General features: G+C 43.4%; 1 protein-coding gene across 3 annotated transcripts in view; it reads left to right on the top strand.

Annotated features, from left to right (window-relative positions):
- The window catches only part of POLR3A (RNA polymerase III subunit A), a 222880-nt gene that overhangs the window by 107789 nt on the left and 100707 nt on the right, over window positions 1–14384 (top strand). For all 3 annotated transcript variants that reach the window (XM_029609511.1, XM_029609509.1, XM_029609510.1), the window contains exons 14-16: window positions 5957–6095; window positions 6807–6971; window positions 7480–7652. In XM_029609511.1, the coding sequence (XP_029465371.1) occupies window positions 5957–6095; window positions 6807–6971; window positions 7480–7652 (477 nt within the window). The remainder of the gene's footprint in view (window positions 1–5956; window positions 6096–6806; window positions 6972–7479; window positions 7653–14384) is intronic.

Raw genomic sequence — 14384 nt, forward strand, 5'->3', positions numbered from 1 at the left:
AACAGCATGGCTACTGCACCAAAACGAAACGAGTCAACTTGAAAATTTTTTTTTTTTTTTTTTAAATATATAGATTTGTAATGCTATACGAACTTTTAAACCATTGCTCGATAATGACAATACTAATCACTTACAGAATAAAATATTGACGAAAACAAGAGCTGCTGTTTCCCGCTAGGGACAGCCTATCTCCCTGCACTTCGTACAAAGCATTAGAATTCAAAATTCTTGAAGATAAGTGTCACCACCACAATTCGATGCGTCAGCGCGATCGCTCTGCTTTCTTTTTGCGCCAATTTAAGGCAATATGGATGAACATTTAAGGATAAAGAGACTAAAATCACCGTTTAAATTCAACAAGCAACCACCATTCATCCTATATAGAATGACATTGATCAAAAATTATGTAAAAAATCTAAAAAATGAAACATAAATATGGCACCAGTTGATTGACTTAATATATAAATATATAAGATTACCCACACATACGTTTAAACAAGAAATACTAGCATTACTATATAAATATCAGAAAAAAATACCGTCAGTTGCATTACTAAAATAATGTTACTTAAAAATGGAATGTTAAAAATTAAACATTATCCAGAAAATAATATCATCATTTCAATAACTAAAATCATTGCACATGCTTGTATGTGTATTGTTTAAAGGTGGATGAATAAACATTACTCTATAAAATTCAAAAAAGAGTTCCATTAATATAATTAAAATCAAATTGCTTAAAGTGGGATGATAAAATAAAATTCCTTATGAAATTAGACAATATCCGGAAAGCAATGTCATCAGCTACATAACTTAAAATTATAGAAATACAGAAAAGTCTATCTCATTATTAAGACCATTGGGTGACATTGTGTTAAAATCAAAAATACATTTTTGTTCTAATTTCAAAAGATTGTCAAAATTCCCACCTCTCCAATTTTTATTCAATTTCTTAATAGCACAGAACCTATAATCATCAAAATTATGCCCAGCCTCAATACTGTGCGCTACTAATGGTTTACCGTCCACCTTTCTATTTCACTGCACTTTTATGCTCAATTATTCATTTGTGCAATGGTCTTATGGTCTTGCCCACATACATTTTGTTTTGCATGGACAGATGGCCACATATAACACCCCATTGCTTCTACAGTCTGTGAAACAATCCAAGACATATTCCTTATTTGTAGTACCAATTTTTATACTTGTGGTCTTTAAGTTTACATTACATATACTACATCATCCACAAGATCTATGGCCTACTGTTCTTATATCTCTGGGTCTTTGTACTGGTAATGAGGATGGTGATAAAATATCCTTCAGATTTTTGTCCCGCTTATTTGCAATCACCTCCTTGTCTTTAAATACTGGTAAAATCTGTAAAATATACCAGTGCTTTTTCAAAATTTTACTAATGTCATTAGTGAGACCTGTAAATGTAATAGGACAAACTACTTTTGTATTCTTAGGTTTTACTCTTGGAGTCAAAAGTGTAGACCGATTACAATTGGCTGCCCGAGTATAGCCACTGTCAATACAGGTTTCAGGATACCCACGTGCAATAAACCTCTTTCATTTCTACAGATCTTTCATGGAAAGTGTTGTCTTCTGTGCAGAGTTTCTTGAGTTTCAAAAATTGTGTATAGGGTAAATTCTGAAGCAATGGTCTACTATGGCAACTGTCATACGTTAATAATTTATTTGTGTACGTGAGTTTCCTATGTATGTCTGTTATAAAATCCTCTTCAGTGCGTGTAATCAGTATATCTAAAATGGAATTTTGCTTGGATCATAGTTCATATTGAATTTAAGATGATTATCTAGATCATTAAGCCAAACTCTAAATAAAAGCAATTGTTCTTCTTCACCTGCCCATATCATAAATACATCATCTATGTATCTTTTCCAAATCACATGTTGTTCAAACTTATGGCTATTCAGATATACTTCTTCAAATTTGGCCATGTACAAGTTAGCTATTGAGGGTGCCATAGAGGAACCCATGGCAACACCTTTCTTCTGAATGTAATATTGCTTATTGAAGGCAAAAAAATTATTACATAAAGCAATTGTGGCAAGATCAGTAATGAATTGTGTGGGTATCCTTTTGTGCAACTTCCTATTGAGTAGTTCTTCTATGATTTTTAATGCTCCTTCTTGTGGAATAATGGTGTATAATGCCTCAATGTCTAGCGTCACAAGAATGATGATATCACTGAGCTTAGGCAATTCATGAAACATCGTAATCATGTGTGAGGAGTCCCATACATATATGATGGGATAAGTGGGACAGCAGTTTTAAGGAAAAGATTAATAAACTTAGAGAGGGGTTCTAAAAGGGAGCTATTCCCCGATATTATTGGTCTCCCTGGAGGATCTGTTAAAGATTTGTGTATCTTAGGTAGAACATAAATAGTTGGTATTACTGGATGAGAAAACTAATCTCCTTTTTTGTCAAATAACCTGAGGCACTAGCTATTGAAAGTAGGTTATCAATTGATTTCTTAACCTTTGCTGTCGGGTCCATGACTGCCTTACTGTAAAATTTGTCGTCAAAGTTGTCTCTCAATCTCCTTAATGTACTTCTGTTTGTCAACATAGAAACACAGAAATGACGGCAGAAGAAGACCAAACGGCCCATCCAGTCTGCCCAGCAAGCTTTGCACATTTTTTTCTCATACTTGTCTGTTACTCTTGACTCTTAGTAACCTTTTGGTTTTATTTCCCTTCCACCCCCACCATTAATGCAGAGAGCAGTGTTGGAACTGCATCTATGTGAAATATTTAGCTTAATTAGTTAGGGGTAGTAACCACCGCAATAAGCAAGCTACACCCTTGCTTATTTGTTTTCCCAGACTATGTAATTCAGCCCTTTTTGGTGCTGGCTGTATATAGATCCTCTTTTCTTCATTCCCCCTGCCGTTGAAGCAGAGAGTTATGCTGGACATGCACTGAAAGTGAAGCATCAGTCTTTCTCCCCTGCCGTTAAAGCAGAGAGCTATGCTGGATATGTATTGAAAGTGAAGTATCAGGCTTATTTGGTTTGGGGTAGTAACCGCCGTAACAAGCAAGCTACTCCCTGCTTTTTTGTGAATGCAAATCCTTTTTTCCCACGTTCATTCACGTCCTCTAGACTTTATGGAGCCACAGTGTTTATCCCACGCCCCTTTGAAGTCCTTCACAGTTCTGGTCTTCACCACTTCCTCCGGAAGGGCATTTCAAGCATCCACTACCCTCTCTGTGAAGAAATACTTCCTGACATTGGTTCTGAGTCTTCCTCCCTGGAGCTTCAAATCGTGACCCCTGGTTCTGCTGATTTTTTTCTGACGGAAAAGGTTTGTCGTTGTCTTTGGATCATTAAAACCTTTCAAGTATCTGAAAGTCTGTGTCCTATCACCTCTGCTCCTCCTTTCCTCCAGGGTGTACATATTTAGATTCTTCAATCTCTCCTCATAAGTCATTCGATGAAGACCTTCTACCTTTTTGGTCGCCCTTCTCTGGACCGCCTCCATCTTGTCTCTGTCTTTTCGGAGATACGGTCTCCAGAACTGAACACAGTACTCCAGGTGAGGCCTCACCAAGGACCTGTACAAGGGGATAATCACTTCCCTTTTCCTACTCTATATTCCTCTCTCTATGCAGCCCAGCATTCTTCTGGCTTTAGCTATCGCCTTGTCACATTGTTTTGCTGACTTCAGATCGTTAGACATTATCACCCCAAGGTCTCTCTCCTGCTCTGTGCACATCAGCCTTTCTCCCCCCATTGAATACAGTTCATTCGGATTTCCACTCCCCATATGCATGACTGCACTTCTTGGCATTGAATCTCAGCTGCCATATCTTCGACCACTCTTCCAGCTTCCTTAAATCCCGTCTCATTCTCTCCACTCCTTCCGGCGTGTCCACTGTGTTGCAGATCTTAGTGTCGTCCGCAAAAAGACAAACCTTACCTTCTATCCCGTCCGCAATGTCGCTCACAAAGATATTGAACAGGACCGGTCCCAATACCGATCCTTGTGGTACCCCGCTTAACACCGCTCTCTCTTCGGAGAGAGTTCCATTTACCAACACACATTGTTTTCTGTCCTTCAACCAGTTTGCAATCCAGGCCACCACCTCGACACTCACTCCTAAGCTTCTCATTTTATTCACCAGTCTCCTGTGCGGGACCGTATCAAAAGCTTTGCTGAAATCCAAGTAGATGACATCGAGTGCCCTTCCTTGATCCAATTCCTTGGTTACCCAGTCAAAAAAGTCAATCAGATTTGTCTGACAGGATCTTCCCCTGGTGAATCCATGCTGCCTCTGGTCCAGCAATTCTCCTGACTGTAGATAGTTCACTATTCTCTCTTTCAACAGTGACACCATTACTTTTCCCACCACTGAAGTGAGGCTAACCGGTCTGTAGTTACCAACCTCTTCTCTGTTCCCACTCTTGTGAAGCGGGACCACCACCGCTTTTCTCCAGTCACTCGGCACCACTCCCTCTTTCTAGGGATCTATTGAACAGGTCACACAGTGGACCCGCCAGCACATCTCTGAGCTCTCTCAGTATCCTGGGATGAACTTCATCAGGCCCCATGGCTTTGTCCACTTTCAATTTCTCCAGCTCTTCCCATACATTTTCTACTGTAAATGGAGTTACATCTACTCCACTGCTCTCCAGTTTCTTGTTAACTAGCGACGGTCCTTCTCCAGGGTCCTCTTTAGTGAGCACAGAACTGAAGTATTCGTTTAATATTTCTGCCATTTCTTCATCTCTCTCCACACATTGATCCTTTCCACCTTTCAATTTCATTATACCACTATGAACTTTTCGCTTTTCACTGATATATCTGAAAAATGTTTTGTCACCTCTCTTTACCTCCTTGGCAATCCTCTCTTCCGCTTGACTTTTTGCCGTCTTGATTAATTTCTTCATCTCCCTCAGTTCTACCAGAACCACTACTGCCCCTCCTTTATCCGCAGATTTAATGATTATATCTTTGTCACTGCTCAGTGTTTTAATAGCAAGTTTTTCAGATTCAGCCTCGTGTTTTTGGCCTACTTTTTGGCCTATTTTGGAAAACTTTCTCTTATAGTTTTTGACATTTCTTTGTGTTGCTGCCACCAGTGATCAGTGCTGGGTCCCTTGCCATAATCCCTTTAGTGTCTTAGGATTTTTTATGTTTGCTGGTAAATTTCCGTTCGTATTGATTTCCTGGGACGGCAGTGTGGTCGGTGTCCGCCGGTCATTGACTGCCATCACCATTGAGTTTTATTTAGCATCCCTTTTATTTCATCCCGCCATGTTCTCATCTGTGTTTAAACGATGCCCGCAGTACCTGAAGACCATGTCCATTACGGGACCCCATGATGAATGTGTCCTCTGCCTGGGGGCATTGCAGGGTTGCCGCAGGTGTGCCCAGATGATCCCTAAGGGATATCGACTTTGCCAGTACATGAAAGAATTAAATATAAGGTGGGAATTAAGATGGAGCGTCTCTTCGATTCGGAGAAATCCAAGCCATCAACATCGAGGGACCACAAAGCTGCACCGATGTACACTGAACCATTTATCTCGGCGGGGCCCATTGGTGCCGTCTATTTATAGGAGCACCGGAGACTGACTATCATCATACTTCTCCAGGCTGAGGACATTGGGTTCTTCGTCGTCAGCTTTAGCGCCAGGGAAGGACTGTGAGGAGCACCGAGGGAAGCCGAGGAAGCATTGGCACCGGTCCCTGTTGATATAGAGTGGCATGCACGGGGATGCACCAACTTATGCTGTGATGTCACTGAAGCAAGTTTGCGGCGAGGATAGCTAGTCCTCCACCGATGTCGGGGGGAGGGGGTGAACTATGGACTCCATAGGTCTTGCTTCCAGATACCGATCCTCCTCTTGGTTCTTATTCACAGAACTGCACATACTGATCATAATTTCATCCTTTTTTTTTTTTTTTTTTTTTTCCCCCAGCCTGTGACCTTGTGGACAGGAAAACAAGTCTTTGGTCTCATTCTGAAACCCAGCGATGACAGTCCTGTGTCAGCCAATCTCCGCACGAAGGGCAAACAATACTGTGGCAAAGGAGAGGATTTGTGTCACAATGATTCCTGTGAGTAACCCTGAGCTCTCAGCAGAGGCCACTCATATTGTCCTCTGCAGTTGCATTAAACCAGTACTCCAGCAAAAGGGAAAGAGCCTTGTCATAATGACAGCTGTAGCTACTTGTACTGAGACCTCTCCTTACAGGGCTGTTTAGGACGGGAAAGAAACACTGTTTATTTTATAATTGAAAAGGGGGATAATTTAAATTTCCACTCAGAGGAAACGCTGCCTAACATATCTGCTATGCAATAGGGGTGTCTTTGTGGCACCGTTACATTTTCCTTTCATCTTTGATGTGCTCAGTGGCTTTATAGATAAAACTTGAGACTAGAACCTTAAAAGCTAGTGTTGTGATTGACTATTACTGAGCAAGCAATTAGCATGCTCCTGTCTGTTACATTTTACTACTATTAATGAGTTTTTCATGGGGAGTTGGATAAATGAGTTTTGTTTATTGTGCTGGACAGTTAATATGTCCAAGGATAATGTGTTCAAACTTTTGCTTTGTGCTTTAGGAGTCTTTTTTTTTTTTTTTATATTTTCTTTGTAGATTCAAAAAGCTTAATAAAAAGCTTGAAGTTAGCAGTTCATATTTGCATAGTAGACCATATTCTTATTTAGGATTAGTTCTGCCAGAGATATTGGCAACCAAGACATAGTAGTTGTATGTGTTATCCAGTTTGGGCCCTTCTGATCTTTTACTATTTTGTGGTTGCAGATGTTACAATTCAGAACAGTGAGCTGGTTTGTGGCAGCATGGACAAAGGAACTCTGGGGTCAGGATCCAAAAATAATATCTTCTACATTCTGCTGAGAGACTGGGGACAAGTGGAGGCTGCTGATGCTATGTCCAGACTGGCCAGGCTTGCTCCGGTTTATCTCTGTAAGGATCTACAAGATAGAGTTCCTCATTCACAAGAAAACCATTTGTGCACTTTTCATGTACTTAAAAAGAGAGATGACTGTAGTGCAAGGAAATGAGGCGTTTCACTTTTCTCTCTTCTGCAGCTTTCTTTACCTTTTCCATGTGTTCTCTCTCTCTTTCTCGATAGATAGATAGATAGATATAGATATACTACAGGTGAGTCTCCTTAGCAAAGACAGCATAGCATGAGGGACTTCTCTACTGAGGCAGAATTGCAAACCATGGGATGAAGCATTTCCCATGGCAACTTACCTATAGAGCTAAAGAACCAGTTTTGTGAATTCAAAATTGTATTTCAGATGTATTCATGTTATTACTTTTTGCCTTGTGTGGCATACCTTATATTTCCTGGATCCTCATGCTGGAAGAATAATAGCCTTTTCTGTATCATGCAATGTTGTGTTTACTGAATATATGAAGCCGATCTAATTATTTGAGTGTGTTCTTTTTTAATCATGAATTCTAGCTAATCGTGGATTTTCAATTGGGATTGGAGATGTAACCCCGGGCCAGGGGCTACTGAAGGCCAAGCATGACCTTCTGGAAGCTGGTTACAAGAAATGTGATGAGTATATTGAAGCTTTAAACACTGGCAAGTTGCAGCAACAGCCTGGCTGCACCGCTGAGGAGACGTTGGAGGTAAGAACGGCCTTTTACTTGTATGTGATGCTTTATCATTTTTTTCTTTTTAACATTGACTCCGATCTATCCTGCTTTTTTTTTTTTTTAATTAAATTCTAAAAGTCATTAAAGGGCTTTTTCAGGATTGATGAATTAAATTATATCAGCTTACTTGAGTGCCGAGTGATGGAGAAAACTGTGAACAATCCAGGGAAGGAATGTTTGACCATTGGGTGCTACTCTTAAATCTGTTGCTTCCATCTGCTAGTTCATGCATTTTCATTCTGAATATAAGGAAAAGGTGATGTAGCTTCTAACTGATATTGTTGCTGTTCACTTTTAAAAGTATCATTAAGGTAGACTGGTGTTTGAAAGACCATACTTGAGGCTTTGTAATAGCTTGACCTTTCCTAGCATGTAGACAGATGGATTTAGGACCAGTGGATTATGCACCTCTGCCAGCAGATAGCGATGGAGCAAACTGACATCACAGTATATATACTCCTGCAGTGACATCAGCCTGCTAGTATTCTCCGCCTCCAGCAGATGGTGGAAATGCATCTCCCTACTGGGGATTGCTTCAGATTTTATAAGGAGAATTTTATAAAGAAAAGAAAAAGCTCCACTCTTCTGCAGTGATACCAAATGGTCCCTCCCCCCATTGAGAATTCCCGAGGTGATTTCCATGGTCCCTCAGATGTGTGCCTTGGTCCGGTAGCTGGTTTTTCAGCCGGCGTGGACTTAGCTGATTGTACAGCTTAAAGGCAGTGGGTGCAGGAAGCCGAGCGTGGTGATGACAGCAGATGCCCTCTTTTCCCCCCCCCCCCCCCCAACAGCCAGAGACTTTCTCTGTACTCAGCAGGGAAGGGCTGAGCTGAAGTAAGTTTTTAAAGAAAAAGACTGAGTAGAGGGCTTGTGTAGGACTTCCTCCAGTCTCCGTGCTCGGCGAGCTGTTCCAACATTCGTTCCCACGCCCATTTGGAGTTAAGGGAACTGGGCAGCCTGGCGGGTTGAGCAGACCGGGTGGCCTAGGCCCCACTGTTAGACTTTTTCCTGTGTGCCGCAATGTAGGCTGTGGTGGCATTTTCACGTGCTTTTCTACGTGTCCGGCTGTCCTTTACAGGACCGTTGGTGTCCGCTGTGCATCTGGCTGTGCATCCAAATTGTGCGCCCAGTTTCTTTTGGGCATGCACATTCTAAAACGTATCTGTTGTGCACCCAGGTTTGGCGTGGGATAAGTGCGCATAGACTTGGGACGCCTAACTTTTGTGTGCATAAATTTTGTGCACTTAAATTTTTTCAGCATGAATTATTTGCCTATTAAGCATACTGATGAACTAATGGCGCCTGTGACCAAGAAAACTAAGTGCCTCTCTCTCTGTGTTGCCTATCATATTCAGGCATCTCAGCCTGGAGTGCCAACATGTCAGTGCTGCTTAGAGGCTTAGGGAGAATTCTTCCTCTGATTTTTACTAAGCCTGGTTCTTCCCAGCCTGATGATGGCCTGGTTAAGGACTTATCCGGAGGGATGCCTGACCTTGGAATTCCCTTGACTGGTTCCTTCGCCGGGGATGGCAGCTCAGTGGGCCCCGCACTAGTGCCTTCTGATTTTGGTATGGATCCTTCTGTCTTTTCTTGGGTAGAATTTTTTCAAGGATTGCAATCCTTTCTTCAGGCACAGTCTTCAGCCCCCATCCAATCTGTCAGGTCAGATCCTCAGGTGGTGGCCCCTCCCTCTTCCGGTACTATGTTTAAGTGCCGAAGCACACCTCTGTTAGCTGTGCGGATTCCTGACAGGAATCCGGGTGGCACTGGTAATGAGGCAGATCCTGACTCTTTAGAAGATGGGGAAATTCCTCTGGGACTGGAACAGGACTATGTTGTGGTTCTTTCATAGATGTGAACTGCTGTCCCTGATTTCCCAGATTTTGAAGATACTGGGAGTGCCTGGGGCAGATTCAGTGTCTGAGCCAAAGAAAAATCCCATTTTGGTTTCCTTGCATAAAGCCTTTTGTTTTTTCTCTGTTATGGAAGCCATTCAAGAATTGATTGATCTTGAATGGGACGCTCCGGAGGCAAATTTCAAAGGGGGTTGGACTTTGGAAGGCTTATACCCCCTGTATCCAGTGGTGAGAGAGCATCTGCGTTTTCCGAAAGTGGATGCACTTGTCTGTGCCATCTCTAAGCAGATGACTATCCCTGTGGAGGGAGGAGTGAACTTGAAGGATGTACATGATAGGAGGATTGAGGCCATCCTTAAGCGAGCATTTGAAGCAGTGGCAATGACATTGCATATAGCTTCCGGTTGTGCCCTGGTGGGTTGCTCTTGTCTGCTTCTCTCTCAGGAGGTTGATGATTCTGGAGTGAATTCCAGAGCAGTTATGGAACCTGCTGCCACTTTTTTAGCAAAAGCGTGCTGTGATTTGGTCCATACCTCAGCCAGAGAAGTGGCTTCAGTAATAACAGCCAGGCGCCAATTATAGCTGCGAAATTGGTCGGCCGACGCAACCTCCAAAGCTAATCTTACGCAATTGCCTTTTAAAGGCTCACTCTTGTTTGGGAGTAAGTTAGAGAAACTGGCCAGTAAGTGGGGCAAATCCCTGGTTCCTTGGTTGCTGAAGAATAAGAAGCCGTTGCGGCGCCCCTTTGATTATGATGGTTCGTCTCGGGTTCCAAGAAGTTTTGTCCCTACAGAGGGTCGACCTTTCAGAGGACTTGGCCTTTTGGTAGATCTCAGTCCTTTTGTCCCAGACAGCCTAGGTGAGGCGTGGGGTCAGGTAGCAGATCCTCCAAAGCCTCAAAATAAAGGTTTGCTGACCCACCCCTGGAACAAGAGATAGGGGGACACCTCTCTCTCTTTTTTTCTGAGGTGGGTCGAGATCACATTGGATCAGTGGGTCCTGGAGGTGATACAAGAAGGATATATGCTGGAATTTCGCAGTGTTTCTTGGGACATGTTCATGGTGTCTCCTTGCCAGTCCCTGCAGAAGAAGCAGGCAGTGGAATATTCGCTGTAAGGCTCCTCAGTCTGAGGGCTGTGGTTCCGGTGCCCATGTCTCTAGAAAGTATGAAGTGATATTCCATTTATTTTGTTGTGCCTAAGAAGGAGTCAACTGTCATTTGCGGGTGACTCATTTTCACATGGAAACCTTGTGCTCAGTGATAATTGCCATGTAGTTGGGGAAATTTCTGACTTCACTGTATCTGTTCTAGGCGTACCTCCATATTCCCATCCGATTGTACCACCAAAGTTTTCTGTGTTTTGAGGTGTTGGGGCATCATTATCAGTTTCGTGCACTGCCTTTTGGTCTAGCCACCACTCCTAGAACTTTTTCCGAGGTTATGGTGGTGGTGGCAGCAGAGTTGAGAAAAGATGTAATCCTAGTACACCTGTATTTGGGTGATTGGCTGATTCGAGCCAAGTCTCTGGAAGAGAGCTGCCTGGTAACCTACAAGGTGATCTCCTTGTTGCAGGAGCTCGGTTGGGAATGGTTAATAGAACGGAAAATGTCATAATGTCTCTATATCGCTCCATGGTGAGACCACACCTTGAATACTGTGTACAGTTCTGGTTGCCGCATCTCAAAAAAGATATAGTTGCGATGGAGAAGGTACAGAGAAGGGCAACCAAAATGATAAAGGGGATGGAACAGCTCCCCTATGAGGAAATGCTGAAGAGGTTAGGGCTGTTCAGCTTGGAGAAGAGACGGCTGAGAGGTGATATGAAAGAGGTCTTTAAGATCATGAGAGGTCTTGAACGAGTAGATGTGACTCGGTTATTTACACTTTCGAATAATAGAAGGACTAGGGGGCATTCCATGAAGTTAGCAAGTAGCACATTTAAGACTAATCGGAGAAAATTATTTTTCACTCAACGCACAATAAAGCTCTGGAATTTATTGCCAGAGGATGTGGTTAGTGCAGTTAGTGTAGCTGTGTTCAAAAAAGGTTTGGATAAGTTCTTGGAGGAGAAGTCCATTAACGGCTATTAATCAAGTTTACTTAGGGAATAGCCACTGCTATTAATTGCATCAGTAGCATGGGATCTTCTTAGTGTTTGGATAATTGCCAGGTTCTTGTGGCCTGGTTTGGCCTCTGTTGGAAACAAGATGCTGGGCTTGATGGACCCTTGGTCTGACCCAGCATGGCAATTTCTTATGTTCTTACGTTCTTAACCTAGCCAAGAACAGTCTTCAGACATCTCAATTGTTGGAGTATCTGGGTGTTCACTTCAGCACAAAGTAGGACAAAGATTTCCTGCCAGAAGTTTGGATTTAGAAGTTGATGTCGCAGGAGTATCTTTTGGTGAACACTATACACCCAATAGCATGGTCCTATCTAAAGATACGCGGTTTGATGGCGACAACCCTGGAAGTGAATCCATGGGTGAGAGTACATATGCATCCTAATCAGCGCTCCCTGCTGTCTCGTTGCAACCCACAGTCTCGCAACTATTCGGTTCGGCTTTAGATGCCGATGGAAATCTGCTCTCACCTCCAGTGATGGTTGCAGGAGGATCATCTGAGAAAGGGAGTTTCCCTGACATCGCTGGACTAGTTGATGCTCACAACAATTGCGAGTCTCCAGGATTGGGGAGCTCACTGTCAGGAACTAATGGCGCAAGGACACTGGAATACAGAAGAGTCCCTATGGAGCATCAATCGCCTGGAAGCCCGGGCGGTCCAGTTGGCATGCTTTGTAGTTCAGTGACAGACTGCAGGGTCAAGCGTTCCAAGTAATGTAGGACAGCGCAACAACAGTGGCTTACATCAATTGGCAGGAAGGAACCAAGAGCCAGCAAGTGTTGCAGGAAATAGACCAACTTATGGAATGGGCGAAAGGGCAACGCCAAGTGATATTGGCCTCTCACATTGCAGGAAAAGACAATGTAAGAGCAGACTTTCTCAGCGGAGAGTCTGGACCCAGGAGAATGTGTATTGTCGAACGAGGCATTTCAGCTGATAGTGGATTGCTGGGGCCTTCTGATTCTAGACCTGCTGGTGACTTCTCACAGTGCAAAAGTTCCTTGATTCTTCAGTCACAGGAGAGATATGAGGTCCTTGGATATTGATGCTCTCATGCAGGTCTGGCCAGAAGACAAGCTGCTGTATGCTTTGCCCCATGGCCCATGGTGGGCAGAATAATTTGCAGGATCGAAGGCCATAGGGGGATGGTGCTCCTGGTGGCACCAGTTTGGCCCAGAAGACCATGGGTATGCAGATCTGCAAAGACTCCTGGTAGAGAAACCCCCCCCCCCCTTCATTTTCCACCGCTCAAGAATCTGTTGAAGCAGGGGCCCGTCCTTCATGAAGATCCAACTCTGTTTTGTCTTACTGTTTGACCCTTGAGAGGGCTTGCTTGTTGAAGCGTGGATATTCTTCTGCGGTGATTGCAACTTTGCTACAAGCTCGAAAGTTCTCCAATTCCTTAGCGTATATGCAGTTTTGGCAAGTGTTTGAGGCTTGGTATAAGGATCAAGGTGTTCTTCCTCGTTCAGTTAAGATCCCACTCATTTTGGAATTTTTGCAGGATTGGTTCAATAAAGGGTTGGCCCTTAATTCCTTGATGGTTCATGTTGCAGCTCTTTCCTGTTTCAGGGGCTAGGTGAATGGTGAATCCTTATTGTCTCATCTTGATGTGGCCCATTTCTTGAAGGGAGTGAAACATCTTCATCCTCCCTTGCGGTTATCTGTTCCTTGTGGAGTCAACCTGGTGTTGGATTTCTTGGCGGGCCTTACATTTGAGCCACTGTGTAGCCTTTCCTTGAGGGTATTGACCTTGAAAACAGTGTTTCTGGTGGCGATATGTTCTGCATGCTGAATTCCAAGCTGTAGGCCTTGTCTTGCTGGGAGCCGTTCCTTTGGATGACTCCAGGAGCTATTACAGCTGCATACTGTTCCCTCTTTCTTCCCTAAAGTGGTCTCAGATTTTCACGTAAATCAGTCTATTTCCTTGCCATCCTTGGGTAAGGACAGAAATGCGGAAGAGTATTGCCTCTTGTGTCCCTTGGATATCAAGAGATGTCATGTGGTATCTGGAGGTTTCTAAACCTTTCCAAAAGATGGATTGTCTTAGTCCTTCATGGTGGAGGAAAGCATGGTGAACCAGATTTGCATGCTACAATAGCTCGCTGGATTAAGGAGGTAGTCACAGCCATGTATGTGGATGCTGAAAGCTGTTGCCTACTCAGGTTAGGGTTCATTCCACTAGGGCTCAGGCAGTGTCATGGGCAGAGGTTAGATTGCGGTCTCCCGTTGACATTTGCCGAACTGTGACGTGATCCTCCTTACACATTTTTTCCCGGTATTATCGTCTGGATGTGCAAGCCCAGGAGGATGCAGCCTTTGCACGTGTGGTGTTGACTGGACCGCGGGCAGCCTCCCACCCTATTCTGGAGTACTTAGGTACATCCCACTGGTCCTGAGTCCATCTATCTACATGCTAGGAAAGGAGAAATTACTACCTATCTGATAAGTTTGTTTTCCTTAGTGTAGACAGATGGACTCAGCTTCCCGCCCTTGGCTGCTGAATGACTGTGTTAATGGTCTTCCTGTGGGGCTACATGTTCCAGGGGATTACTGGTAAGTGTTCATTCAGTCCCTAGATTGGGGTACATACGTTCCTTGCTTGAGTTCAGGGTTTTTCTGTTGCTTGAGTACAGTAACGGTTGACTGTTTTTAATTGAGTTTTTTGCTAGTCTGTCCACATTTGCTTTTAAAGAGAATACTGGAAAGCTGATGTCAGTGCAGG

This window comes from Rhinatrema bivittatum, chromosome 7 (genome assembly GCF_901001135.1).
Source record: "Rhinatrema bivittatum chromosome 7, aRhiBiv1.1, whole genome shotgun sequence".
Lineage (NCBI taxonomy): Eukaryota > Metazoa > Chordata > Amphibia > Gymnophiona > Rhinatrematidae > Rhinatrema > Rhinatrema bivittatum.